The following is a 26,475-nucleotide window of genomic DNA, read 5'->3' as shown; positions in this document are numbered from 1 at the left end:
CTTGCTCAGCTTTACCTCCCTAAACCTTAATTATTTAGCTTTTGGCAGTCAGTGTAGTTTTATGAAAATTGAGTCTTGACCTCAAGGTAATTCTGATGTTTCTTTGATGATATGTCAGAAGTTGATGGCTAAATAGTGTAGATGTAAAACAGGTAGGTTGCTGTAAGGTATTTGATTTAATGCCACATGGTGGCTTTGCAGACGTTGCACAGACTTGGAAACTGGTTAAAAGCACAAAGTACTTGCTGTAAGAGTGCCCTGGATTCCAAGATAAGCTCTGTGCAGGCATATAAATTACACTTTCACATAGCTAAATGTTGAGCTACCTGCCTGTAGTGAATGAAGGCATGCCATGTTTACAGGAAGAGGATCCAGTCCTGACAGTGAGTTATTGAGATAGACGTGGTGCTAGAGCAGAAAGAGGCAAGGGGTGATGTGATCAGTCACACCTGAGTGTTAGTGCAGTGTCATAACCAAGAGGGCTGATGGGATTACTTTGTACAAGGCAGGTGAGTCTTGAGGGCTAGGCACTAATCTTAAAGGTAAGAGTGAAACTTAGATGACGCTTCGATGACACTGCTGTCTGTGCAGTCGCCAAATCCAGTCATAATGCCCAGAGGCCAAGAAGGATGATAGGGAAGGGCAAGAGAATACTCAGAGAGAAACAGTAGAAAGCTTACCATAGCAGTAGAATTTGACTTCATCCATAAATTCTATTTCAAGAACAGAGAGCTGAAAATCTCAAGTTTAGCAGAGGAAGGGTGTCACTAGTAGTTGGATTTATTTTTTGTCCAATAAATGCTGAGTCCTAAGTCAGCCACTGAGTTGTGTGTATCCCAGGTGATTGCTGGTGCTGTTGGATTTGTTAGATTTGTTTCAGGTGAGTTGATGAATCATCAGAACAGCTCCTTGGCTCTTCTGGTGGACTCTCTTTCACTAGGACTTTTAGAAAAGCATCTGTTCTGGATTCTGATTAAGATGTGTTCAATGTGTTGTTCTTAGAAAGCCTGCATTGGGGATGGGACTCCACTGCTCGTTTGCAGCATAAGGCACGCACTTCAGCATTTCTGCAATGAGTCAGTTACACGATACCTTACCATGAGATAAAAAAGAGGAGGGAAAAATTGTTGGTGATGGAAGTTTTGTGATTATGAATTCCTCAACGATAACATCTGTTGCTTTGCTTATTGTGGTGGGATTTTTAAATTTTAGTCTTTGATTTCTTTTATTTTCTTTTATATTTTAGAATAGTCCTTATCAGCAGCAGAAGATCCTTCTGTAGCATATTTTCAGTGCTGCCATATCGAGACTGTACCCAAGTCGGGTATGTATATTTATACATGTACTATGTAGTCTTTCTGGGCCTGCATGTAGATCTGAGTACAGATAACAGAATGTCAGAAGCTAATGCTTTTAAATATCTGCTCTGAGAAAAGATAAATGCATTTAAAAATGTTTGCACTGTGGGACATTACTAGGTTAAAATTGCAATTCTCACTTCCACTTGATTTATACTTGCTGTAGTATCTTTGTCTATTAAACTAGAGAAAACAACCCTGTCTCAATTTTATGTTCCTGAAATATCTGCAGCCTTTATTATTTCTTCTGACTTCACTCATCTTCGACCAAATAAGTACTGCAGACAGAACAACTTTGATTTTATAAGCAGTCCTAGCTTTCTGATTCTTCCCCATAATATGGTGCTACTCTATCTAGATTTCTAGTACTACTGGGAAATAACCGAGTCTGAACATAATAGCTTTTAATTGCACTGTAGTAATTGGTCAGATTATTCAGCTAGTAAAAAGACAGTTGTAGCAATGCTGGCTTTGTTTTGGCAACAGTGCTACACAAGTCCTTAGGAGCTGCAAGCAACTTCCATGGAACTTCCTTACATCCCTGGAAGGGCTGAAACCTCTGATAGATAAGATTGTTTGGATTGAAGCTGTTCTCTAAAGCTTTTTTGTTCTTGCAATGAAACTGGAATCAAGGGGAAGTGTCATCTCAAAGGCTCTGGGGCACGACTGCAGAAGGGCAGCACAGGGCTGCAGCTCTGTGCCTCTGGGTCAGAGGGTTAAGGCCTGGCCACTCCCCAGAGAGCTGAGAGTTGTCAGCAGTTAGTGTTGGCTCAGTGCCTGCAGACCCCAGCAAGTCTGGGGGAAATATTTGGCTGATACAGTGAGGTGGGTTTGAAAGACCCATAAATCACTTTGCATCAAGTTCATCCAGCTCATAGAAAATGAACTTGGCTCACATTTTTCAGTCACCTTTTAATTCTAGAGAGCTATTTGCAACATCTACTCATGCATCAGTAATTCAAAAGAAGGGGGAGATTATTTCTAATGCAAAAAGGAACGGAAGTACCTTTGTAGGAAAGTTGACTTGCTTTCCTGTGTCTTACAGGAAAGTTTTTCCCTTAATTAAGCAGGGATGACACATAAGGGAAATTCTTGACAGATTGGCAGCTTTGTTCATTCTTCTTTGGTGCACTGTCATTCATTTATGGTCATTGCCCTCTAGAAATTGCCTCTTTATTGAAAAGTGAATATATTTTGAAATGATGATGAGTGGTTATATCTTCAAAATTACACTCATAATGGATCCAGCTGCAAGCCTAAATATTATTTCAACATGTAATGTCTTGTACCATGCTTGCACAACAAGAAGGGATTGGGATGAGAAGGTAAAAAGTGCCAGTACACAGCAATCCAGCCCCATACCCCTTGTTAAAAAGCTAAGATGAAGAAAAAAAAAAAAAAGCTCTCTGACTTTCCTGACTTTCTTCCAGAGCATTAGAGGAAGAGAGAAACAATTAAGTGGCACCTCCTTCCAGGAACAGCTGGTGCTATGAACAGATGAGGCACTATGTCATAAACTGTAGCCACTCTGTTCAGGCTGCACAGTAGTTGCTTACTACTACACACATTTTGGATGTGTGGTAGGAGCGGGACACTGGTATCCTTTTGTAGTGACAGCATCCTTTAGCTTTGCTTTCTCTCTGGATTGCTGATGCATCTATCCTGACTGGCTTATTTTATGTGAACTTCCTTGACTAGCTGAGGAGAAGAAGCAAATAATTCCAGGGAATTTTGGACATCTCTGCTATTAAAACAGTGACCCTTGGAAGCAGGAGAGCAGGTTGGATGTTCATACAGGAGAGACTGTTCCATGTGGCAGGAGTATATGGCAGAGTGGCTGCTGCTTCTCCACCTCTGCTCCAACTTGTAGGCTCTGTGGCCTGCGAGGAGACCTCCTGGCACAGCTGTATTTGGGGAGACTGCCAGCCCCCACTACTTTGGTAGGCAGCACAGAAGAGATCCTCTGTATCAAGGCTGGCAGCTGAACTGCACTAACAGATCAATTTTAAAAGCTGCCTGAAAGGCAATTCTTGCCAACATAGCTAAATTCTGTGCTCTTGGCCAGGATGGATAGGACTTTGTGACCCCTTAGCAGCCATCTGCAGGAATGCTATAGACCTTATCCACCATATTCTACAATGGCAAGAGCTCTCTGCAAGCTTTGTCCTTAAATGGTTGTGAAAATACAAATGAGTGTTTGGGGAGAAACATGAGAGGACTAAATTTGAGTTCTTCCTTGGAATATCTCTCTCAGATCCTCCTCCCCTGCAGCCAGCCAGGCAGCAGCAGGTTCACTGGAGTGTGGCTTCCAGCAGGATTCTGGAAGGAAGTGCACTGTAGAGCATAGCAGGGGTTGCCAGTGATGGATGGCAGATTTTGCTACCTGCTGTTTCAGAAGGCATGTTGGGTTGCACATGCTGGGGCTGATAGGGGAGGACACCATTTGCCAGGGAAATTATTTGCTTTATTTTTCTCTTTTGTTGAAGAGAGGCAAGTGTAAACCAAAAAGTGGTACTTTGGAGAGAAAGAAGTCATGAACAGTAGCAGTCACTAGAATTTTGTGCCCTCAGTTTTGTCTCTGCTTTGGTGGAAAACTAATGCTCTAGCTTATAGTGGTTTTGTGCAAGAGGAAAGTGAGAATTAAAGATCCATCAAGGTTTTGAGATGCATTCTTGCTGCTGAAATCATTGAGAGATAAATACTTACGCAGATCTGTTCAATAATGTCTCCTCTTCAGGTCTGCTTACTGTAAGGCTGCCCACATCTTTGTGGGTGGTGTGATGGCAGGCACAGCTTCACCTGTCTGAATGATCAAGAGTCGAGTAATAAGCTTAACTCCCATTTAGTCTGCCAGAGTGGCTGCAAGAGCAGTCATAGCCACATTACAGAGCCTGTCAGCAACTGAAAGAAGCAGAAGTCTTGCCTGCTGCCCTCCCTTGCCCCCAAAGACCTACAGTGTTACAGCCCTAAGTTGGCAGACCCTGTGGACTGCTTAATGGTAGATAAGAGCCGTGATGGGAGAGCTGCCCCAGAATGACTGCACTGTTACAGCAGTATTGTCTTACTGAATTAGCAGACACACAAACTCTTTATGGTTAGCGACCAGTCTGCAGAAGCCTGCATTAATAGCAGCACCAGTAATACTGGTTGAATGCTTGGCTTTGATTATGTTTTTATGAAATACAAGGTCATTGTTTGGTGCACAGGTAAGTGGTAAGGCAGTTGAAGGACTGCCAGTAGTACTGCAGATTTGCATGTGCAGTTGCTATGTTTCAATGTACTCAAGATCTTCATGGCTAAGAGTATTATTCATAATCTGGACTTTTTCTGTTGAGCAGATTTTTCTGCTTACCTGGGAAACATGTACTGTTACCACACTGGGATGTGTGGAGTACTTAGAAATAGTACTTAGAAATTTAGAGAATTGTATGTAATGTTATATTAATACTTCATGTTCCTTTTCTTAATTAAATGCAACACTGAAAATGATGGAAGAACTGCTTTGCAATGAGTATTGGAACTGGAGTTCTAGCTCAACATCCCCTTTATTCTCCCTAGAGGGAGAAGAGAATCAGTTCCTGGATACTTCTGCAGGCTGGCAGAAAAGGGAATTAATGACAGTTATCAGAGGTGTGCCTTGTGCCACTCCTGAGCTGCTGTGGTGCGCACCTCCTTTGTCGGTGGTGAGTGGTTGCAGTGGCAGCTCAGAGCAAGTGGATTGAACTCTGGTGCTTCCTCTTCCAGCACCCACTCAATGCAAAGTTCTCTGTCCAGCAGTCCAGTTCTCATTCATTTTAAATATTTTAAATTGCCTGAGCACTTTCAAAAAGGGGGGTGGTAAGGTTATGTGTGTTATTATTAGCAATGTTACAGAGAATTAAAAAGGTATCATATTTTTCCCCCCAGGAAAAAATGTAGCAGTTAGTTGATTTTATAGTTCTGTTGCTTTAAATTGTTTTTCCTTTGGCACACCTCCTTATAGCTCACAGTTTAAAAACATGTTTTGAAAAGGGGCTTTTTAGGCTTGTTTTTGTTAGTGGCAAAAACTAAGCATTCATTTTCATTCACACATTGAAATCATAACTATTGTAGTATTTTAGTTTGTGATGTTACAATAGCCTTTTAAGAGCTTCCAGGTTTCTCTAAAGGTCTGTCCAGAAGATGAATGTGAAGGAGCTGGGGGAGGAGTGGAGGGAGGAGTGGAGCTGGCAATGTCATGCAGATTCAGCTGACTTTGCATCCAGCTATCAGCTGGGGTCAAAATGACTGCCTGTCATTGGGACCAGAGGTGATGAGCTAATGTACAGAAAAATCCAGAGCATTAGATAGTGTCCTTATAAAAACAGCCAGTTCACCTCATGTTTATTCTCTGTGGCACTGAATTCATTAAGGGGTTAGAAAGTTACCCTGCTGTAAGTATAGCTGCTGAATATTGCTCTCTGGTAGCAGTATAGGAGTTTATCTGACTAAGCCTGCCTCCAGTTAAAGAAAATAATACAGTGTGAGTAATCAAATGGATTGAAGCACAGAAAATTGATCATTTTTCTGAAGTAAAACATTAAGTTGTTAGATAAAAAGGATGTATTGTTCTCAGAAATGCTGCAGACGAGTTTCATCTAGTTTCTAAAGATAGATCACTGTTGAATTTTACTTTGTCTCTGGGAGGCCTGGCAGGATCGCTGATGAGTTCAGTGATGCTGAAAGCAAGAAGTTTTCAACACAGTCATCCCAAGTCACATGTGGCCACAGTGACCAATGAGCCCATAGGCCTGGCATTCCATTCCAAAGGGTTTCATTATCTAAATTCCAATATCTTTGTCTTTCTTCAGTGTTCTAACTGCATAAGAAAGTTGTATGCAAAATGAGGCGAAAAAACCCATTTTAGATGAGTTTGCCTCAGACTGCACTCCTGCAGTCAGTTGCTTTGGCAGATCAGCCAGAAACCATTGCTGTGATTGTAGCAAACAGAAACATTTACTGGAGAAATGAGAGCTTCTAAATTGCCATCAGTATAGCAGACATAAGCTCATAGCAAAGCAGCATACTTTCTTACATCCTATAAGCTTATTACTAAGTTCCTTGCCAGTTTTTGTATGAGAGGCAGTTTTTTTTCCTTGCTTCTACCCAGCTGAATGAAACCAAAACCAAGTACATATTAGCATTACAGAAAGACAAAGAAAATTTCTTCCCCCCTGCCTCCAGCACATGACATTTTAAAATTAATTGCATAGGTGAATTTTACAGAGCTACCATTGCTCGTTTTTATGAGGTTCCCCGTTTTCTCAGATTGAAAATAAGAAACGAATCCCAAAAGCTTAAGGTTTAAGTTTTGAACTTTTACTCCATGTTGGGCAGAATATCAAGACAAAGATCTGACACCTGAATATGTCTGAAGAGAGAAAAGGATGCTGGCCCATTAGAGCAGTCATTCCATGACTTTCTCCACCTCCTTTCCCTATATATGGCATCTTGAGATGTCGTTCTAGCAACACTAATGGCAGTTAGGATCTAAAAGCTCTCAACCCTTTAAACCTGTCAATCCCAGTTAGTGGAAACTATGCTTTTGGGCTGGCTGGCAGCACATCTTTTCCAAAGTTGTCATTGTCTTCATCCGTGTAAACAGAGACAATAAGTAGAAATTATTTACAGTGAAGGATGAGAGCAGTATTTTTTACTAACATCTTGTGAACTGCCCTTCCTTATGGAATGAATCTGAGCAGTCAGGAATCACTGAGCATAAAATATAAACACAAAAGGCTTACATCTCTAAGTAACAATTATCAGATTCCCTTTGCAATAGGTAGAAGGCTTTTTCATGCATCTATAAATCTATTTAATATTTAATAGGCTCCTGAATTATTCACAGATTAAAGTGTTCAACTGTTGCTGTCATTTAAAGAGCAAGTGCCCAGCAGGACTCCTGCCTGGAGCTTTATAGATCACATCAAATCAGAAGTTTGATTCATTAAAGAAATATTATACTTCCAAAAGTAATACTGTCTAATTTTGTATTCTGTTAATCCTTGCCTGACTAATAAAACACAAAGGCTAAGAATTCCTGTTTTGATTCTTACTTGCCTGTTCAATAAGACTTTTTACTATCCCACAGTAAATATGGGCTCACAGGTTCTGTTCCTGGAGAATCTTTGAGGTGGAGAAATTGCTTTTCTTTTTTTTCCTTCTATCTGGGATAACTGCAGCAATGTGCTTTGTTTTGAGTGTAGTTTCTAACACTGCTCACCAGCTCACTTTCTGGAAATGGTGCGCACATATAGAACGCCGTTATTTACGTAAATCAGGATAACTCCCCGAATGCTGTCAAAAACTGGGCTGGTCTTGTGATTTCTTTTCATTTTCCCTGCTCAAATAAAGTGAAGGTAGTCACTGGGTTCCTGTTATTTATTTTAACTTCACAATATCTACTTGGATCCCTGGAAAATTTTGTGAAAAAGCACTTTTGGAAAACAAACCACAGGAAAACTGAAAATGAGGAAAAGAAGGAAGGAAGTTTTCTTCACTTAAAAGCCTATTTGGCAAGGACTGTCTTTCCTACTCTGCATTTTGCAAACAGCTCTTACTACTGCACATTGGTTTTTGCAGTTCCTCAGTGCCAGTGATAATCTAAATATCTTAAACATAAAGAAAGCTTACTGGGTTTTTTTGTTTTTTTTTTTGAAGTGCTGATTCTCTGTGCTCTCCCCTGTGTGGGGGCTGTTGCCCATGGCGCCATGGAAGGGGCCCCTGTCCCAAAGATCTTGGTGTTGGTGGTTTGCTGCGCTTACATATTGGTGATCCCAAAACAACCATCCTACTCATTTCCTAGGCATGGGTCACCTGTTTTGCAGCAAGCAAAGTTGAGACATCTCCTGCTTTCCTAGTTTCTTTTGAGATTTGGAAGGCTTGGTGAGGAAGAGGCTGTGCTGGGCCAGGGACTTCATCAGGACTTCAGCGCCTGGGTGGGGAAGCTCCTACAGCACTCTTGGGACGTTAGCTTGCTTTTACCCACCAAAATATCAATAACCTGCTTTAATTTAGATTCCAGAAAGGTTTTTTTTTATTATTATTTTATTTAGCTGGCAGAGTCATAGGTATCCAGTTTGAGCTTTGCTGAGGCATTCGTGAAGTTTTCTGTAGTAGGAGTGAGAAGAAAGGTGATGGCTCTCCCAGTAGGAACTTCATTAGCTTATTGTTAATCTTAGTAATCGGGAACTCAAAAAAGATTAACTGAAGTCACCTAGGAATCTCATATCAAGTATTTGCCAGGATCTTCTATGAGTAGGAGCATAAGTTGGGATGATCCTTTCCATTTGTACAGTGGTAAGAAACTGTGCTATTTTGCACTGATTTTCCTCAAGAGAATGAGTTGAATTCTCAGGTTTATGGACAAGTATCTCTGCAAAGAGTAACAATTTCAACATAAGCAATCTTATGCTACATAAAAATAAAGAGCATGTAAAGGAAGAGAAGACTCTTACAAGCCCTTGCAAAACACTTAGGATGAGGGAGAATTACTGCAGTGTTGCTTATTGCAACACTGGTCCTGAAAGTAGAGGCTTCTTTTAGAAACGTCAGAAAGATATGAAAAGTTGAGACACTAATCTTCATTGATCTCATGCTAATGTCCAGGAGTAATTCCTCTGCATTCTCACACTTGCAGCTGACCCTGATCTCTGCTCCCAGAGAACTGACTTCATTTAAGTCCCCAGAGCCTCTCTGGTTTTGAAAAGCTGCTCTGCTGACTCCTTAAACGATTCCAGATTTTTGTTGGGTACATTAACAAAGCTATCAAGCCTTCTCTGTTAATTGCATGGAGAGTTTTCTCTGTGACTTGCTTTGAAAGTTATAACAGCATTATTTCTTCCTCATTATCTTTGTGGAAGGAACCTAAGCTATTCTGATATTACTAAAGATAATCCAGATTTTTGTTTTGTTGTTCTGGGGACTTCCTCAAATTGTGTGTTTGTTTCATAGATAAGACCTATTGCTGTTTAGCATGTGTTTCTAGAAGATGTAGTTCCTTTAAGCATGTTCTGCCCAAGAACAGAGAGGCTAATCTGATGCCTCTGACAAAAGGTTATTTTTACAACATTATTTGTGCAGCCTCTCAGTAATATGGTATCAGGAAGCAAAATGATAACATGACATGCATGAACTGAAGCTCAGGCAGTGAGTTAACAGGGCTTGGTTTGGATTAAAACATGGATATAGTGTTTTCTTTTGCCTTAGAGGTATGTTTTCCAGCAAATAGGTGCATTGGATTTTTATAGAAGCAAGATATGTGACTTACTGGGAACTCACTGGTTGTCAGTTTTTAGAGAAATAAAAAGAGTGACTACTTGCGAAGACAAGGAAGCAGGGTATGCAAAGAAAATGCAGGAATGAACCCAGGGCAGCAGTCAGATGAAGAGCCTATTCCGAGCTTCAGTGTCAGCATCTTTCCCCCTGTGGTTTTTAAGCACAGGTTGGAAGGGACCTCAAGGATCATGAATCTCCAACCCCCCTGCCACATGCAGGGCCACCAACCTCCATGTTTAATGCTAAACCAGGCTGCCCACGGCCCCATCCAACCTGGCCTTGAACACCTCCAAGGACGGGGCATCCACAACCTCTCTGGGCAGCCTGTTCCAGTACCTCACCACGCTCTGGGTAAAGAACTCCCCCCTGATGTCCGATCCAAATCTCCCCTCCCTCAACTTAAAACCATTTCCCCTCGTCCTACATATATCAACCCTTTCAAAGAGTTGATTCCCCTCCCCTCTGTAGGCTCCCTTTAGGTATTGAAAGGCTACAATGAGGTCACCCCGCAGCCTTCTTTTCTCCAGGCTGAACAAGCCCAGCTCCCTTAGCCTGTCCTCACAGGGGAGGTGCTCCAGTCCCCTGATCATCCTAGTGGCCCTTCTCTGGACCCTCTCCAACAGCTTCCTGTCTTTTTTGTACTGTGGGCTCTTTGTACTTCTCTGTGTTACAGCGTAGGGTCACTTGGCATGTATTTTAGAAGCATCAGACTATTATGATACATGTCTGGACTATTGGATGTCATCTGAAACTGACAGGACTCGCAGTTCCCTGTCAGTGCTGTGCTGTGTCAAGTGTTCCCAGTGATGAGGAAAGGTTTTGCAGCGTAAGTAGAATCTGATGTGCAACTAGGAGCGAGGTAGGCTTTTGCTGTAACATATTATAGGCAACACAGTCTTGCCTGTAGAAATTGTCTGGTCTGTGCTTTGCGTTAATACATTTGAATTAATGGTACCTTCTTCCAGCAATGCATTGTGAAAAGTAAATGAGAGGTGTGTACTAAGAACTGTTTCTGCTCTGGTTTCTGTTCCCTAGGGACATGAAGTTGGATGGTGGACGCCAGTGCCATTCTACTGGAGTGTGTCTGAAAGAGATCATTGGTCTTGAAGGTGTGGAGCTCGGAGCAGACGGGAAGGTGGGGATGCTTCAGTTCCTACTTCGTTAGATTTTGTGTAGTAAGGAAGAAATAGGGCATAACTAACAACAAGCACAAATGTAAAAATAAATTACAACGTGCGGCATAACAGAGTAGATAAAGCACAGTATGTACAAACTGTAAATAAGACCAGCAGAAATTCAGAAAGTGTCAGTGCCCTAGCTGTCAGTGCTAACGACTTTGCTGATGAAATCTGCCTCTGGCAATGTCTAAGTCTGTAGAGCGTTACTGAATCGCTCGGAGTTCCCTTAGCCTCGCAGGAGAAACCAGTGCAGAGTATGTTGTTAGGAGCTTGAAAATAATATCTGGTGATAGCTGTAAGCTGTAATTCTGTTTGCTTTCAATTTTATTTAATAAAACAGATCTTACTTAACATAATCATTTCTCCGAAGGAGCAGGACGACACTAGAGTAAACTGGATGAGTTTGTCAAAATCCTAGTGTGTGTTCATTAGAATAGAATAAGTAATTAATGAATCTTTAGGGAAAATCGATCCATTTAAAACAAATCTGTAGAGGAAAGATAATTTTAATTGTATATGAATTTTTATTTTTTAATTTTTTTTCTGAAAACCTGATTTACTTCTGATGGTTTTGTTTATCCAGCCTGCTGACATTTCTGGATTTAAAGGCACTAGGTCAGTGCTGCTGCACATGATGTGCTCACCTAACCAAGTTACAGTCCAGACCTCAGACTGTAAATTCTTGAGGACAGTCTGTCTGCTTATAAATAAATTAAGGCTCACATGTTTTATTTGATACCTGTTCTGACCTCCTCATAAACTAGTCTGGAGTCTGAGACTCATTTTTTCCTTCCTTTTAATGTTTGTTTTTTTTTTTTAAATCTAGAAGCAAGGTCTGTTACTGGCCAAGAGTGCAAGCAGGGAATTGGTTCACTTTAAAATTAATTTTATTGCACGTTATTCATTCACATGGAGTCTATGCTGGAAGTCTAGGAAGTGAATGGTCTGTAACCATTGCTGTAAGCTGGTAGCTCACTTATGACACCAGTAATACTTTACCAGACCAAATCCTAAAAGACAAAAGTACCAGAGAAAGTGCTTAAGTTAAGAGGTGTTCAAGTGATTTCCCTCTGGCTGATGTGTGCTGAGGGACCCACATAGAAGAATGCTATTTCAGTTTAAAAAAAAAAGTAGCTGAAGTCTGCTACAGAGAAGGCCGAGTGGAAGAAACAGTCATATTTGTAAATCTGACCCTTGAGTAGGATTTTGGAAATCCAGTTTATTAGAGCTTGTGTGTGTGTGTTTGTGGTTTTGTTTTGTTGAAGAATTAATGCATTTGCAAAAGCTTTTTTGCATGGATAAACTGACTGCACTGAAGCACATGTAGGTGATGTGTTAATTCATCGGTGCCTAACTATTAAACTAGAAAGTCTTTTGCTAATTTAGCTTCCCTTGCTTCTAACTGAAGTGCACAAAAGGGATCCTGCTCAGCTGAGCTGATAGTAAGTCTGTCTGTTCTGACTTTCTTTTTAGACTGTTTCGTATACACAGTTCCTGTTTCCAACCAATGCTCTAGGAACTCGGAGGAACACAATAGACTCCACCTCATCCTTCTCCCAGTTTCGCAATGCAAGCCATCGTAGCCTTTCTTTGGCAAGAGCTAACAGCACCCAGGGCAGCATCGATGCAGGTAACTTACCAAGAAGCTTGTTTTAATATATTTGCATACTCTGGCAATAGAGAATTAATTATAGTGAAGGATTTTTGGTGGAGAGACACTTTGTCTCTGCCAGTCACTTTTGTGCTCAAATTAAGCAAGATACAGTCCCATGCAGTAAGTAACATAAAGCTCAGAATGCCTTTCTCCTTGCTTGTTCCCTTTTATTCAGCAAAGCTGGCTTTGGATCATGGAAAGTTGAGTAAACACAATCACTGGTTCTGTGTCATACTGCCAGCCACTGATCCTGCTCAGCATGCCTCCTTGGGTGCCTTCCTTCCACAAAAGGCTCATCACCTTCGTTTGCTGTGGAAAATACACAATGGCAACACGATAGTCATAAGCTGAAGGTGTAAATCATACTTTTGACCTTTATTAGACTGGAAGGGGCTGTGTTTACAAAATTAGGCACAAAATGTATGCCAAAGCACTGTATGCTTAAGATACTTCAGCATGTTAAATGAAACAAATCAAAACATCTCCATAAACAGATGAGAACTTGTTGCTGGGAATAAAATTCAACAAAACTCCCCCCCTGACTTTCCTCTCACCTGAGCATGGCAGGGTACATGGGACTACATTTGTTTTGCAGACTTTTGGCCTGTGGCTTCATTACGGAGCTTAAAATAATTGTGCAGTTCTCTAAGCCCTAAGTTCATATTTATCAGATAATTAATTAGCTTTCGGTCTCCTGTATCTTTGCAAGTTGTGTTACACATTATTGAAGTATTTAGAGTTGATAACATATACAGAACTTTTTTACTCTTTCATACATCCCACATGAAGATCATTTTGTGCATTACCAAGTCCACAGTTTGCCACTAACATTGCATCTAGAGATTTCTTGGTGTAATAAATCCCTTTGTTATTTTTACTGTTGTTTTATAGGCAGTGACCTGGGAGACTATGTTGAATACGACCCAAATCTTTTAGATGATCCCCAGTGGCCATGTGGCAAACATAAGCGGGTTTTAATATTTCCTTCATATATGGTAAGTGATATGTAAAACTGGCTGTAACATAGGTAACAGTATTTAGAACATTGAGGTTGCATTTGGCTGCATTTTAAGAAGATTATTATTATTTTTAATCTACTAATAACGGCTGTTTGAAATGCTTTGTTCTAACTGACAGTTACTTACCGGGACATGTAAAAACAAACTTGTGGAGGTATTACAACAGTAAATGGTTTTGTTACCGCTGTATTTCATAAATGTTTCAGATGAAAGGCTTGTTGAACAAAGCATTCATTCTCTCTCACACAGAGGAAAATTTATACTTCCTCTGACTGGCATCTATTACAAAATAGCAGAATGCCCATTAGGATTTTTCCAAAGACTTTAAACTGCATTGTATTTTGATGCTTATCATTCCCTCATCAGAATAGAACCTCGGTGTCTTGTATAGCCTATGTTTCCCAGGTATTTACTTCATCATGGGATAGTCCTTCCTTTCAATGCAGCAATTATCAGCAGAATATGTATGTTTTCCACCATATCCAAAGCTGTAATGCAGCAGGCTCATAACTGTTCCTTGATCTCTGCTCTAACTCAGTGTTCTCTGTGGTGAGAGACTTCTGTAGCCTTTTTGCAGTTGCACCAACTTGGTAGAATTTGGTATGCTATTTTGGCAGTAAAGTTGCAAGGTGTGGTGCAGTTGATGCACGTGAGCACATATCTGTCTGAATTAGACATCCAAAGCAGAATTAGGCAGTGGGGAAAAGCTAGTTATCTTTTTTTTTCTTTCTTGCTAACAGTGGTTACTTACTATTACTCTTACCAATATACAAATAGGATAGGATTTGAAATGTTGCAGTCTGAAGCGTTGTTCACATTCTCACTTGGAACAAAGAAACTGCTGATGCTTTTAAAGATACAGTCTTTGCAGGATCCCTTCTGCCCCCTAACTGGTCTTTACTTGATAATAGTATTGCTAGGTGCACCTTCTCAAACATAAACGTTTTTTACATGCGTCACATAGATCTCCTTGTTCTGTCTATTGCACAGAAAGGCTTCATTGAGCTCTGAGGGTACTTTTGGATTAAAATCCAAGTGAGAAGTTCAGTCAGTTCTCAGATTTCAGCCAGTTTTAAGGTTGTCAACTTACGTTTGGCCGGCAACCCACAAACTGTCATCCTTTTTGTTAGCTGCATCTGGATGAGAACATATTTGTTAGATTTTAATATGGTTATTGTCATGGACAGGGAGCAGTCTTCCATCAAACAGAAAAATGTTAACTGGCATCTAAAACGAACGCAGTTTAGCAGTCATGGTTGTGTTTCCAACCTTCTTAAGGCTGGAAGCCAGTCTGAGTCCTCTAGGTCACCCAAAGTCTTTGAGGCTGTCTCTGCTTGTCTTGAGGCAGACATGGTTGAGTGTGTGGGTGCCCTCCTTTTACATACACTGGTAAACCACAACATTTTGAGGTCTGTGACTGTGCTTGTATTGCGGTAAGCTGGGGCTTTCCCCTGTGAGAGAGGTATAACTAAATACATTCATGGTGAAAAATGGTCTTCAAGGATGACTATTAATGACATTGTCATTGTTTGTTCCTTCTCTGAAGGAAGGCACTGATCTAAGAACAGACAAAAGGAAATTAAGAGCTATGTTTCTTTTGATGGTGAGAATAGCTGGCACGAGCCAAGAGCTCTCTTGTCTAAGATCCAAGATTTTGCTGTGATGCAACACAGGAGCTTGACAAGGAACCAAAGAGCGGGTGTTTGTTCTTCAGTGCTTGGCTGAGGGATTTCACAAGTGGCTGTTGCTTCCTTCATTGAGAGAAGGGAGGAAAGGTCATGCTGGAGTGTCCTGGAAGCCTGCAGGTTTAAACAGGCTTTGGCAGCTTTGGTTGTATGCACTGAGTTGGTCTGTATTGTGTCCATCTTACGCTTTCTGGGCTCAGCTGGTGTTGCCACTCCCTGCAGTTCACATTGGTGTGAATAGGAGCATAACTGGCTGTAATTTCAAGGCATTTTCTTTACCAGATATAAAAACATTCTGTGAAATGACCACAGCATTGTCATCCTGCTGTACAGAGCTCCAAGCAACCTGTGGGCCCAAGTGGAACAGTGCTTCAGCTACTGCCTCCCACGAGTACTCGAGCAGCTGAGAGTGGCTCCAGTGTCAGCACTGTGTGCGGAGAGCTGCAGTTTGTAATTGAAGTTTCAGTTCTTGGCCAGCATTTAGCATTAATGTTTGGCAGCTGCAAGCTGTTGAGTTTTCCCCCTCCTCGTAGTTGTCAGAGCAATTAGCAGAGGAAGGTGAGTGATGAGGATATGAACAAACAGTGTTTTAGATGCTGCGCTGCAACAGATTTGCATGGTGCTGCTGGCTGTAGAATCACTGAATGCACAGATAGGGCACCTGAGAACCCACCATCTGCTTGCAGGCCGGGATTGCTCCTCTGCTACAACACTACTGAGATTTACATGAATTCTGCTTGCGTAAATACTGCAGGCTTTTTCCCCAGGCGTAAGACAGACAAAATGTGTGGTCCTGCTTGGCTTTTAGTCTGAAATAAGTGCAGTTAGCACTTGAGCCTATGAGACATGCTGCTCCCTCCAGTTTTGTGGAACCTGAGGTTATTATCACTCGCATTGGTCTTATGGTCAGCAGAATTAGTGCCAATTTGCAGAGCACTGCAAGTCCTCAGCTAGTTCCCAGGAATAGCAGAGCTTCCTCTTTGAAGATAGTTGTGGGGAAGGAAAAGTGCTTTTGGATCAGTCTTTTTTATTTTTTGCAGTGAAGTTCCTGGCTTTAAAGGCTGTACACTTCCCTCTTGCATTTCTAAAAGTGATGCCTAAACACTGCCTGATGGACAAATCAGAAAAGGCAGTTTAAATAAATGTCCAGCACAAGCCCCACCACTTCTGTTAATTGCATTAGTCACATGTAAATTCTAGTCTACCCCAGAGAAATTAGTTCCCTTTATACTGTCTTTGTAGGAGAGTTGACAATCTCTGCTGCAGTATAAACAGTAAGAGGTAGAAGAATTCATGCTGGGGGAGGCGGGGGGAGGGAAACATCATGTCATGGCTAACAGATGTCTTCCTGGCTGATACTGCTGAAGCAGGAATTCTTGCAGATCCTTAAATCTCCCTTGAATAGGAACTTTCACCAGCTACCAGGCAGAACAGTGACTTCTTCACTAGTGTCTCACATTGACCAGCGTGCAGCCAGGTTCTGCAGTGTCTCCCTGCTCATCCTGCATTCTTGTGAGCAGAAGGAAACACTTTCTGTGCAGGGAGCAAAAACTCACTCTGCAGCGTGGATGAGGCCAACTCCCAAGCTCTGGTTCTGTTGCTAATACAAGAGCACAGGAGTGTGTTCACACGGCTGCTCTCTGCTGCCAGGACTTGCAGGAAAAGAGGAAAAGCCCAGATCAGTAGCAGCTTGACTTTGAGTGACCCTTTTGTAACAACGTCCGTGCAATATCCATCTATCTGTGCCCAAGGGATAAACTTGGAAATCGGGTTTTGGTCCTTAATGACAGTTCCCGTGTATTGGTTTAATTATAACAAAACAAATTGACAGCTATGCACTGCTGATTAAAGAAAAAAGTGCGTTGCATAAGGCTGTAGGGCTCTTGCAGCAGGCTGGCCATCAGCTTGCATCTGCCAAGTGAAGAACCAGTGTCAAGCATAACTAGGCTGCATTATTAGATATTGGTCTTCCAGTGTGGTTTTAAAATTAGAACTGCTCACTGTTCTGTGCATGTGGGCTGATGAAAGCCCTGCATGATGCTGGAGTGCACTCAGCCTCTCGCTCCTCGTTGCTGTCTTTCACAGGGAGCACCAAGGTCAGAAGTACTCCACTTGCAGACTGTGGCCTTTGGCATTGGCACCGTATTCTTCAAGCTGCTTCTGTAGATATAAATTAAACATCTACAGATTGCTTTCTTATCAGCTGCTGGCTTCGTACCCAAAAGTCTCAGGGAGCAGAGAATTGCAGTGGTGGTATATATTCATAGTTAAAGCCAGTGCTGTATGGATTTGATGCTATATTTGGCTGAGGCTCCAGTAAGCATGTATTTAGTAACAATGGAACACTGTATTAAATGAGAACGATTTCAGGGTGTTAACAGAATAAAATAAACTGGCATCCTTATATGCACTCAGACAGAGAGTTTTCAGATGGTTTGCCTTGTGAAATTGTAAATATTTCAATTTAAGGTCATTGAAAGTTAGTAACTTTTTAACAATAGAAACATCTTCTAGTCTTCCTTTTCCTTTTTTGTGTAGTTATTATTACCATTATAAAGGAATGACTCCTATTTTCCATGACTGTTCTAAGCTTCTGCTTTAGCAGGATTTCCCGTATATATGCATACTTAGCCACCTCCATATACACTGAGTTACAGACAGTTCACAGCTACATAGCTCATGCTATATACCCTAAGGCAGTACACAGTCACTGACTTCTCTGCTGTGTGGTTCAGAACTGTGCTACTGACAGTCTGCTTAAACCTGATGGACTTGTGTCTGCTCTCCATGGACTGCATTTATCACAGGTCCAAGGTAAGGCAGCTGAAGAGAATTTATTTTATAACTTCCATTTATTCACCTATTTTATTCTGATCTTACCTTTCTTAAGGGGGAGGTAGAGGCACCCAAGTCTAGGTCATCTTTTACTGGTAGCATGCCAAAGTAGGGTTTATTTTCAACGCTATTTCATCCTGCCAGTCTTTCCAACCATTTCAGGCATCCTTCCTCCTCCTGCATTTAGGAAACTATATATACAGCTTTCCTGTGAGAAAGCAGCTGCTTGAAAACGCGTGTGAATAACACAGAAGCTAACCTCCAAGTTCAAAACTGCCAGCCATGCAAAAAGTGTGCAGAGCAGAGCCCTCAGCCCAAGCATTCATCATGTTGTCCAGGCATCTGTCAGCTGCCATCTATCAAAGCTTTCATTTGTCTTGTGCAACTCCCGTCACCAAACTAAAATATACATCTGCAGATTTGTATACAGAGAACGTGAACAGAGCTCACAGAGGAGAATTTCTGAATACTAAAGTGAAATTTATTTCGTGCGAGCAAGCTGTGAGAAACAAGACAGACGAGCCTGGATGACAGAAGTTACAAACATGGGAGATTAGAGTGTTGGGGAGAAGGGTGGGTCATTCCCACTACACTGCTGCTGTATGTGACAGCCCTGGCAGTGCAGATGCCTCACTGTTAGGGAGTAGCGTTCTCTATGAGAACATTTAGATAGAAAAATGTCATGCTCCTTTTAGAGTGTTTGCAACCCCCTGATAAAATTTGGAGCATCAGTATTGTACAGTGCTCCTGTACAGACAATACCAGAGCTGTTCCAGACAGACAGAACTCTACTTTGCGTGCAGTGATGTCTTTTTGACACAGCAACTTTGTTTGTGACTGCCAAGCAGCCCAAGAGAAATAAAATTCTAAAGCAAAGAAGAGAAAAGAAAGAGGAAATGCTGAGCAGGAGAAAAGGTGGCAAACAGAAAGGTCAGAGCAGTCCCGTTTCTACAGTAAGATCCCAGCTGGCCCTTGTGGGTCATTAGGACACCCTGGCCATGCTTCTGACCTTGTGCGCGCACTGAGGTTTCCTCCAGCCCTTTCCTACTCCATGGAAGGGTCGGTGCTGAGCGACTTGCAGTGTGCAAGCTGTGCCTGGGGGAAAGGACAGACAGAGGATACTTGAACAGGTGAATGGGGAGCTGGGGCTGGGATTTCTCCACAGCCTCGTAGGTGCACAGTGTGGCAGCGAGAACGCTGCCCCTCTGATGGGCAGCATCCCTAATTTGTCATTTCTGTTGGCATCAGCTGGACAAGGGACAAGTCAGGCTTCTGCAGCAGCTACCCAAAAAATCATGGGAAAAAAGAAAAGAAGTTGTGCAATTCCTTTTCCCGAGAATAAGGACAGTTAGTTGGGCTTTCCAGTATGGCACTGACAAGATGAGACAGCTGCCTTAGAGCCACTGTGTTCAAACATGCTGCTGTTATCCTGTTACATGAATCAAAACCAGCACACACTGGCTTTCATCTGGATTTCATTATTGTGATTTATATCGTAGAGACTGTTGTCTAGCAGGAAGCAGCAGTATTCAGAGTTGGAGGGGGAGATCCTTATCGCAGATCCTTATCACTGGCACAAAATTGACAAATCTCTGTGTTTAAAAATAGTTGTACCTCCTTTCCATTTTCAGCTTTAAGCTGTCTGCTTATTCTCAAGCCTCTGAATGTTTTACTTTACATATTAAAAAAAAAAAAAACAACTTTTTTTTTAACAAAGATTTAAATACAGGTAGTCCTCTTGGCAGTCGACTGGGACAGAGAACTCCCCGGTAAAAGCAGAGCAGTGTGTAAGGTACCCATGAGACAGCTGCAGGATCACATATGTGACTCGTCATAGAATGGCTTAGGTTGGAAGGCAACTCAAAGCCCACCCAGTCCCACCCTGTGCCATGGGCAGGGCCCCATCCAACCTGGTCTTGAGTGCCTCTAGGGATGGGGCACCACAGCTTACAGGGGCAGCTGTGCCAGCGCCTCACCAACCTCTGAGTGAAGAATTTCTTCCTGACATCTAACCCAAATCTGCTCTCTTTTAGTTTAAAGCCGTTCTCCCTTGTCCTATCACTGTCTTCCCATGTAAAAAGTACATGCTAGAAGTGGAAGCAAGCACAGCCTGCTGGCCAGCGTAACCTGCATACAGCCCTCCAGCTGGCTCTGCAGCGTGCTTGGGCCCTCTCTCTGCGAGGTAGTCTCTGTCCTGCACAGCCAATCCATGCTATTTGATGTTCTCTGTACAGGAGGAAATGATCACCTGGAAAGTGCCAAGAGCAGGTCTGCCAGAAAAACCCATGGTGGCTTTGTGGGAGATAACTAAGATAAAACTAAGGAGCTTTGTGGTAACAGAGAGCAAGCAACACGTAGTTAGTTAGGTTTGCAATAAAGCTTGGAACAAGGCATGGTATAGCTTTGCAAAGTAGCACCAAGCTCACTCTTTCCAAGCTTGCCCAAGACAACCAAAAATTCTGAGAGTATATAAAATAAACTTTGGACTTAGTAGCGGGTAGCCTTGCTATACTTAGCAATCTTTTGAATCTGTAAATAAGTGAGTGAGGCTTGGACCCACATTCCTGTATTTCAAGTAGCAAATAGTGCTGGTCTAATTTATAACTTTATATATATATAGCTCTATAGCTTTTCTCAATAGTCCTCTTACAGCAGTATTAGGAGGATTCCTGTAGTATCACTAAAACTCCCAGCATGTCTATGCAAGCATCAGAAGCACACAACTGCTGATGGTCATCTTGAGGGGAAAAAAAAGAGACAAGGAGTAGGCAAGTAGGAAACAAAGTCCCATGGAAAGAAATGAGAGAGGTAATCAGTAAGAGTTTGTTCTTCAGTTGCTGAGGGCTGAGTCCTGCAGGCCTGCAGCAAGGCCTCCTACAATCAGGTGACTGTGCATTCAGCCAAATCCACACTTTCTTCTGCCTTCAGCAGGCCTGGCCACAGGCAGACCCATACAGCCAGGTGATGCTTTTCTCTTCTAGCCCAAATAGGGCAGAGTTTCTCTGCTCCATCTTTACCTTTCTTTTTATTCAGGCATGGCAGCAAGCTGCCTGCCTCAGCCTGAAGACAGAATGTGGATCACTGCGGGGACTGCCTGGGCCTGTGCTCTGGCTCATACATGCACGTGCAGGGCAACAGAGCTGGCTATAGAAGGTTGTCGTGGCATTCTCCTTTTTGATGATTTCTTATAACTGGCAGCTCTCCTTCATTGGGCAGAATTTTGTAATAAATCATCCTCTTTATTGAGAAAAATTTGGATTGGTGCTTAGGATGTAACTGCGTCAGAGGGGGCTTGCAAGCATTCATACTTAGCGGCAGGCAGCTGTTGTGCTTGACATGCCTAGCAAAATTACCTGCCAAGATGTCATGGGGAGCAATTTATCTGGACAAATTATGCTTTTCACACTGCGAGTCAGATAGCTGAATAGCCCTCATTGTTAAAGGTATGTATGACTGTAACAACTCCATGTGCCAAGAAGTTGGCTTTTTCCTCTTCATTATAGCTCATTTGCCTCAAATACTGCTGTGAGCTATTTAGGGGAGAAGCACACTCCACTTTCTTCTAAATTCCTGTTATTACCCCTTATTTCAGTACCATAGCTCTTAAACAAAATGCAGGACAAGTTAGTTGCCTTTCGCTCTTCTTTATGCTCAAATCTGATGCAGCCAAGGACGTAATCAGACAAGTTGTTCAGTTGCTCTCCAAAGCCTCTATATTCTCCTTTCCCCAAATCCTTCCATATTTAAATACTGGGGAAAAAAAGAAAAAAAAAAAAAAACAAAGGATATTCAGCTGATTTAGATTCCCATGAGGATATAATACAAGGAGGCTTAATCTTCTATAAAGGCATAACATGGTGTGGTTTGCATGCCTCTTTCTACCTCTCTTTGTTTACAGTTAACATAATGTAGTTTAAACATAAACAGAAATTAGAAGGAAAAGAGAAACCAGTAACTGGATACTTGGAAACTGTATTGTCTTCCATGCATTCTGTTCAAGGTCGGAACAGCCAAAGCCAGGAAGAGAATTGGCACATAACTAAAGTGAAGGATTTGCTGTTGTTTGGCTGATAGTTTCAGGCCAAGTGAGTGGTGGCAGATGGTTTTGGCAAAGTGTTTCCTGAATGAATACTGAAGGAGTGACAGAAGCGCTGCACACCCATAGCTGCTGCTGCTTCTAGCATGCAGGATGAGCCAGGAGGGCCCTCTGCTAAATAAAGAAATTCTTAAGGGGATGAGAAAATCATAGATTTGCTCAGGTTGGAAAAGACCTTAAAGATCATCAAGTCCAACCACGACCTTACTCTAACAATCCTCCTCTACATCATGTCCCTGAGCACCACATCCACATGGTTTTTAAACACATTTAGGAATGATGAAGAACAGGAATTTCAAGGTAAAGGAAGTAGGCTGTACACTTCTAATGTTGTTCTAACTCAGTATTTCTGTTCACTTAGTTTGTAACTTTTGAGAGTATTACTATCTTTCATTCTGTTGAATTACTCACCATTTAGGCCTATTACCTATTTTGTCATAATTCTAGGATACAGTACTCAACAATTTATGCCAGCAATTCCTTTGAGCATTAAGTTTGAGACTGGCAGTATGTTTCAGAGCCACACACAAAGTCTGGTCATCAAATTAATTATTGTGATAACTGAACTTTGGCTTAACAAGAACTGTCAGCTAGGTTTTATCCACCCACGTTTGGCTTAAACTCGTCCTCAGCAGTCTTTGGAAGGCTTGTAATAAGGTATGTGCTGCTCAGGGTTTGTGCTGAACACTCATCTCTGATTTCAGGTCACCCATTCTGATGGAGCAGTTGCAAGCAAATTGATACCTTAATTCAGACCTCATTTTTCCTGTTTCTGAAATCATTAAGACTGACTGGTGCTTGTTTGGTATTTCTTGCTTGCAGGGAGTGAGCCATCATGTTTGTTAACTATAACTGTGATCATGTTGTAAACTATAAGAATGATTTTCTCTCAACCATGTGTTACAGACCACAGTCATAGACTACGTGAAGCCATCAGATCTCAAAAAGGACATGAATGAGACATTTAAGGAAAAGTTCCCTCACATCAAGTTAACCCTCAGTAAAATAAGAAGGTACGTTGCGGAGCTCGGTAAGGCTGCAACGTGATACGGCTGTCTCACGTTGCAGTGTGATTGCTGTTGTACATGAAGAGACACACAGCACTGATTGATTTTCCAAGAGCAGTGACCTGCAGAGGTGCAGAATAAGTCAGATGATTGCTTTGATTAGTTGGCTGAGAAAACCAGATAGAGGACTGTGCAAGCACGTACCACTCAGGTGTCAAGCTCCACTTATAAGAGGATGAGGATGTGAGCTGTGCTTGCGTTATACTATCAGATCCAGAAAAAATGATACAAAAAAAGACTTCAAACTTATGGCACTTAGCTTAGAAAGACAATGAAGAGGGAGAAATGTTCATTTTTGCCTCTTGTGCAAAGAGCATGGCCAGAAGCAAAACAACGGATAAGTTTCACTGCAAAGTTGTAGTATTTTGTCACTGTTTCTAGTGTAGCAGTCTATACATACTGAATAATGGTGATTTAATGTGACCGAAGTGGCCAGAAGGATACTGGCTCCTGTTGCTCTGTAACTACAGAATTCTACAGTGCATAGCAAGTTTGGATTTGACCAAACATAATCAACTGCAAAGTTGCATATAGATCACAAGCAATCAATCCACTGCTATTAAATAAATTGTGTATAGCTTAAGACTTCCAATGAAATATTTTTACCAAAGAATGTCAAAGCTCTTCAGTTACTATTGCAGTTTGATACAACTACCTGTTGGGGGGAAAGGATTAAGTCAAAACAGAGTGTCCCCAAAATAGAGCATAAACATACCTGCCCAGTAAATTACACTTTCCCTTTCCATTTGTGTAAGCAGGAAGCTCTGCAATAATGACTCTTATGGTGAAATGAGTAATGCTTTAACATGCAGTTCACGGCACACTTCTCTGGTCTCTTTACTCAGCTTGAAGAGAGAAATGCGCAAGCTTGCTCAAGAAGAATGTGGTTTTGAAGAGCCCACAGTAGCCATGGCCTTTGTCTACTTTGAGAAGCTCGCTCTCAAGGGGAAGCTGAACAAGCAGAATAGAAAGCTTTGTGCTGGAGCCTGTGTTCTCTTAGCAGCCAAAATTGGCAGTGACCTCAGAAAACATGAAGTCAAGCATCTTATAGATGTAGGTATCCATACAATTCCTGTGTTCTCTCTACATAAAGTGCCAGTGCGTGGTATATACAAGCCTGCTTATCAGTAGTCATGCTTTCTTTAGGTATCCAGCCCTCCAGCTAGCTAACCGCATTCCTTTATTTTACATTGATGGGGAAGTAGGAGTGATCTGTGTGATAGCAGAGGACCAAGAAACCCATTTGATGTGACCGAGCACCCTTGGTATCGGATATTTTGAGGTCTGATACATGTATCTTACCACCATTCTGCCAATACAAGTCAAAAGTTAACCTTCAGGAAATTCATTTTGCTTTTAATTTTATTTTTAAGAGTGTTAGTAAAGACTGTTCTTTGAAAGTTAAGGGTAGATGGTAACTTGGGAAGAAATCTTACTACCAATACTATATTCATCAAGTTAACCTTTAGGGCAAGTGGATATGGTTTCCATTAGACACTTCACCCTAACTTTTTTTTTTTGTGGAAGAAGGTGTTCGGTCTTCTACCCACTCCATATTAAAGAATTAAGAAACAGAAGGGTGTCTTATTCCATAACACGTTTGCAAGCACTGAGACACCGATTTAACACAACAGAAAATCAGTCTCACAGCTGAGTACAACCAACTCACTTCAAGAGACGTGGGAACTCTGTTGGAGGCAGAACTGGACTCACATCTTTCTGCCCCAGCCACAGAACTGGTCTGGTAGTTTAGTAGAATATTCTTCAAATAGCCAGGAAAAAGTAAACTGAGTGGAAGCTGGAAGATCTGCCAATTCTGAATCATTGGTCTGCCCTTAAGGCACATGGAGGTTTTCATTAGATCCAGTGGGCAACAAAGCAGCAAGGCAAGGGAGGTCATAAGAGTGGAGTGGGGGAGAATATTTCTGAAGAGTTGGCTGCCTTCTTCTGTAGCATCCAAATCCAGTGAGAACAGCAGAACAGATGGAAGGTTTAGTACAGTAGTACAGTGCAGCAGAAAGCAAGTATGAAATCTATCTAATCTCCTTTGGGAATAGCAGTTTCTAATATACACTGTACTTAGAGTTGTTATAGATGACACTTTTTGCCTCTGAGGCATTACAGTCAAATGTATCTAATTGTAGCGTAAATAATTTCCCTAACAGTGTGTTGTAACAGTGCCATGCTGGAAACAAAATCTGAGATTTCAAGCAGAGAGGAATTCTGTGGGCACTTATAAGGTGCACGTATTCCATTACACAAGTGACTGCACAAAGCTAGGTGTTTCTTTTCCTGCATTGCTGATCACTATAATCTTTAGAAGATGTATCTGCTAGAGCAGGAATGAGCGAGTTAAATGACAAACATCAGAAACAGTGAGTCTGCTGAACTTTGTAAACCATCTCCCCAGTAAGAAATCAGCAGGAAATAGTGGTACACACTTAGGTGCAAATGTGAATAACATCATCTGTAAGAAAGCACTAGAAAGCCAAATCCTCGTTGACAAAGTCCTTTTCATTTTTTTCCTGGCTGTTGATACAGAAACTGAAGAGAAGTTCCGGCTGAACAGGCGAGAGCGGATTGCCTGTGAGTTCCCGGTGCTGGTGGCCTTGGAGTTGCTCTCCACCTTCCTGAGCACGAAGTGATGCCGCACTACAGACGCTTGATCCAGAACTCCTAGCACTGGCTGCCCTGCTGGAAGGGGCTCCGGACTGTTCCCACCCCGGCTCTCTTGAGCTGCATTACTACTGGAAATGCAAAGTTACAGACTCCTAACACGTCACTCTCTCCCTCTCCGAACCAGTGTTTGTCAACAACTGATGGAAACGCTGCGTTGACGTAAGACTCAGCTTTGACAAATTTAGATGTCGTTACTGTCTCAAAGCAGTGGAGACTGAGATGTTGGTACATGGTTAATGTGCTGAAACTGGATGGCAACTGACCCTACCAGTGGGGACTGGCGACCTACAAGCTACCTGTCATCAGTCATACAAAAGCCCGAGGGGCAGCCGCCTCCATTACCACCCCTCTCTCAATCACACAAACCCTGAAAGCCCACTTGAGTGCATTCTCATAGTGCTTTTTCTACAAACCTGCTGCAACTCATGAAAGGACTCCTTGTGAAAAAGCTTGTAAAGAGAATATCTTCACTGTGTCAAGAAGAAGTGCCAATCTATTGTTGTATCAGCATTGAAAGTGCACGTTTTCCTGTGGGGTGTTGTGTGTAGAGTGTGTGTGTGTGTGTGCGCGATGCCGACCTGACCTGTGTCCATGGGGTGGCTTTGCTGT

General features: G+C 42.0%; 1 protein-coding gene across 1 annotated transcript in view; it reads left to right on the top strand.

Moving 5' to 3' along the window:
* CABLES1 (Cdk5 and Abl enzyme substrate 1) overlaps window positions 1-25,832 on the top strand; it is a gene marked incomplete at both ends in the record, with an annotated part of 67,039 nt that extends 41,207 nt beyond the window's left edge. The window contains 7 exons of the mRNA XM_079533959.1: window positions 1,247-1,324; window positions 10,689-10,788; window positions 12,305-12,461; window positions 13,377-13,480; window positions 23,027-23,133; window positions 24,033-24,244; window positions 25,729-25,832. Coding sequence (XP_079390085.1) covers window positions 1,247-1,324; window positions 10,689-10,788; window positions 12,305-12,461; window positions 13,377-13,480; window positions 23,027-23,133; window positions 24,033-24,244; window positions 25,729-25,832 — 862 coding nt within the window. The remainder of the gene's footprint in view (window positions 1-1,246; window positions 1,325-10,688; window positions 10,789-12,304; window positions 12,462-13,376; window positions 13,481-23,026; window positions 23,134-24,032; window positions 24,245-25,728) is intronic.
* Window positions 25,833-26,475: the final 643 nt, after the last annotated feature.

The sequence above is a fragment of the Tetrao urogallus genome (assembly GCF_951394365.1).
Source record: "Tetrao urogallus genome assembly, chromosome: 3".
Lineage (NCBI taxonomy): Eukaryota > Metazoa > Chordata > Aves > Galliformes > Phasianidae > Tetrao > Tetrao urogallus.
This window is presented reverse-complemented; position numbering and strand designations above follow the sequence as displayed.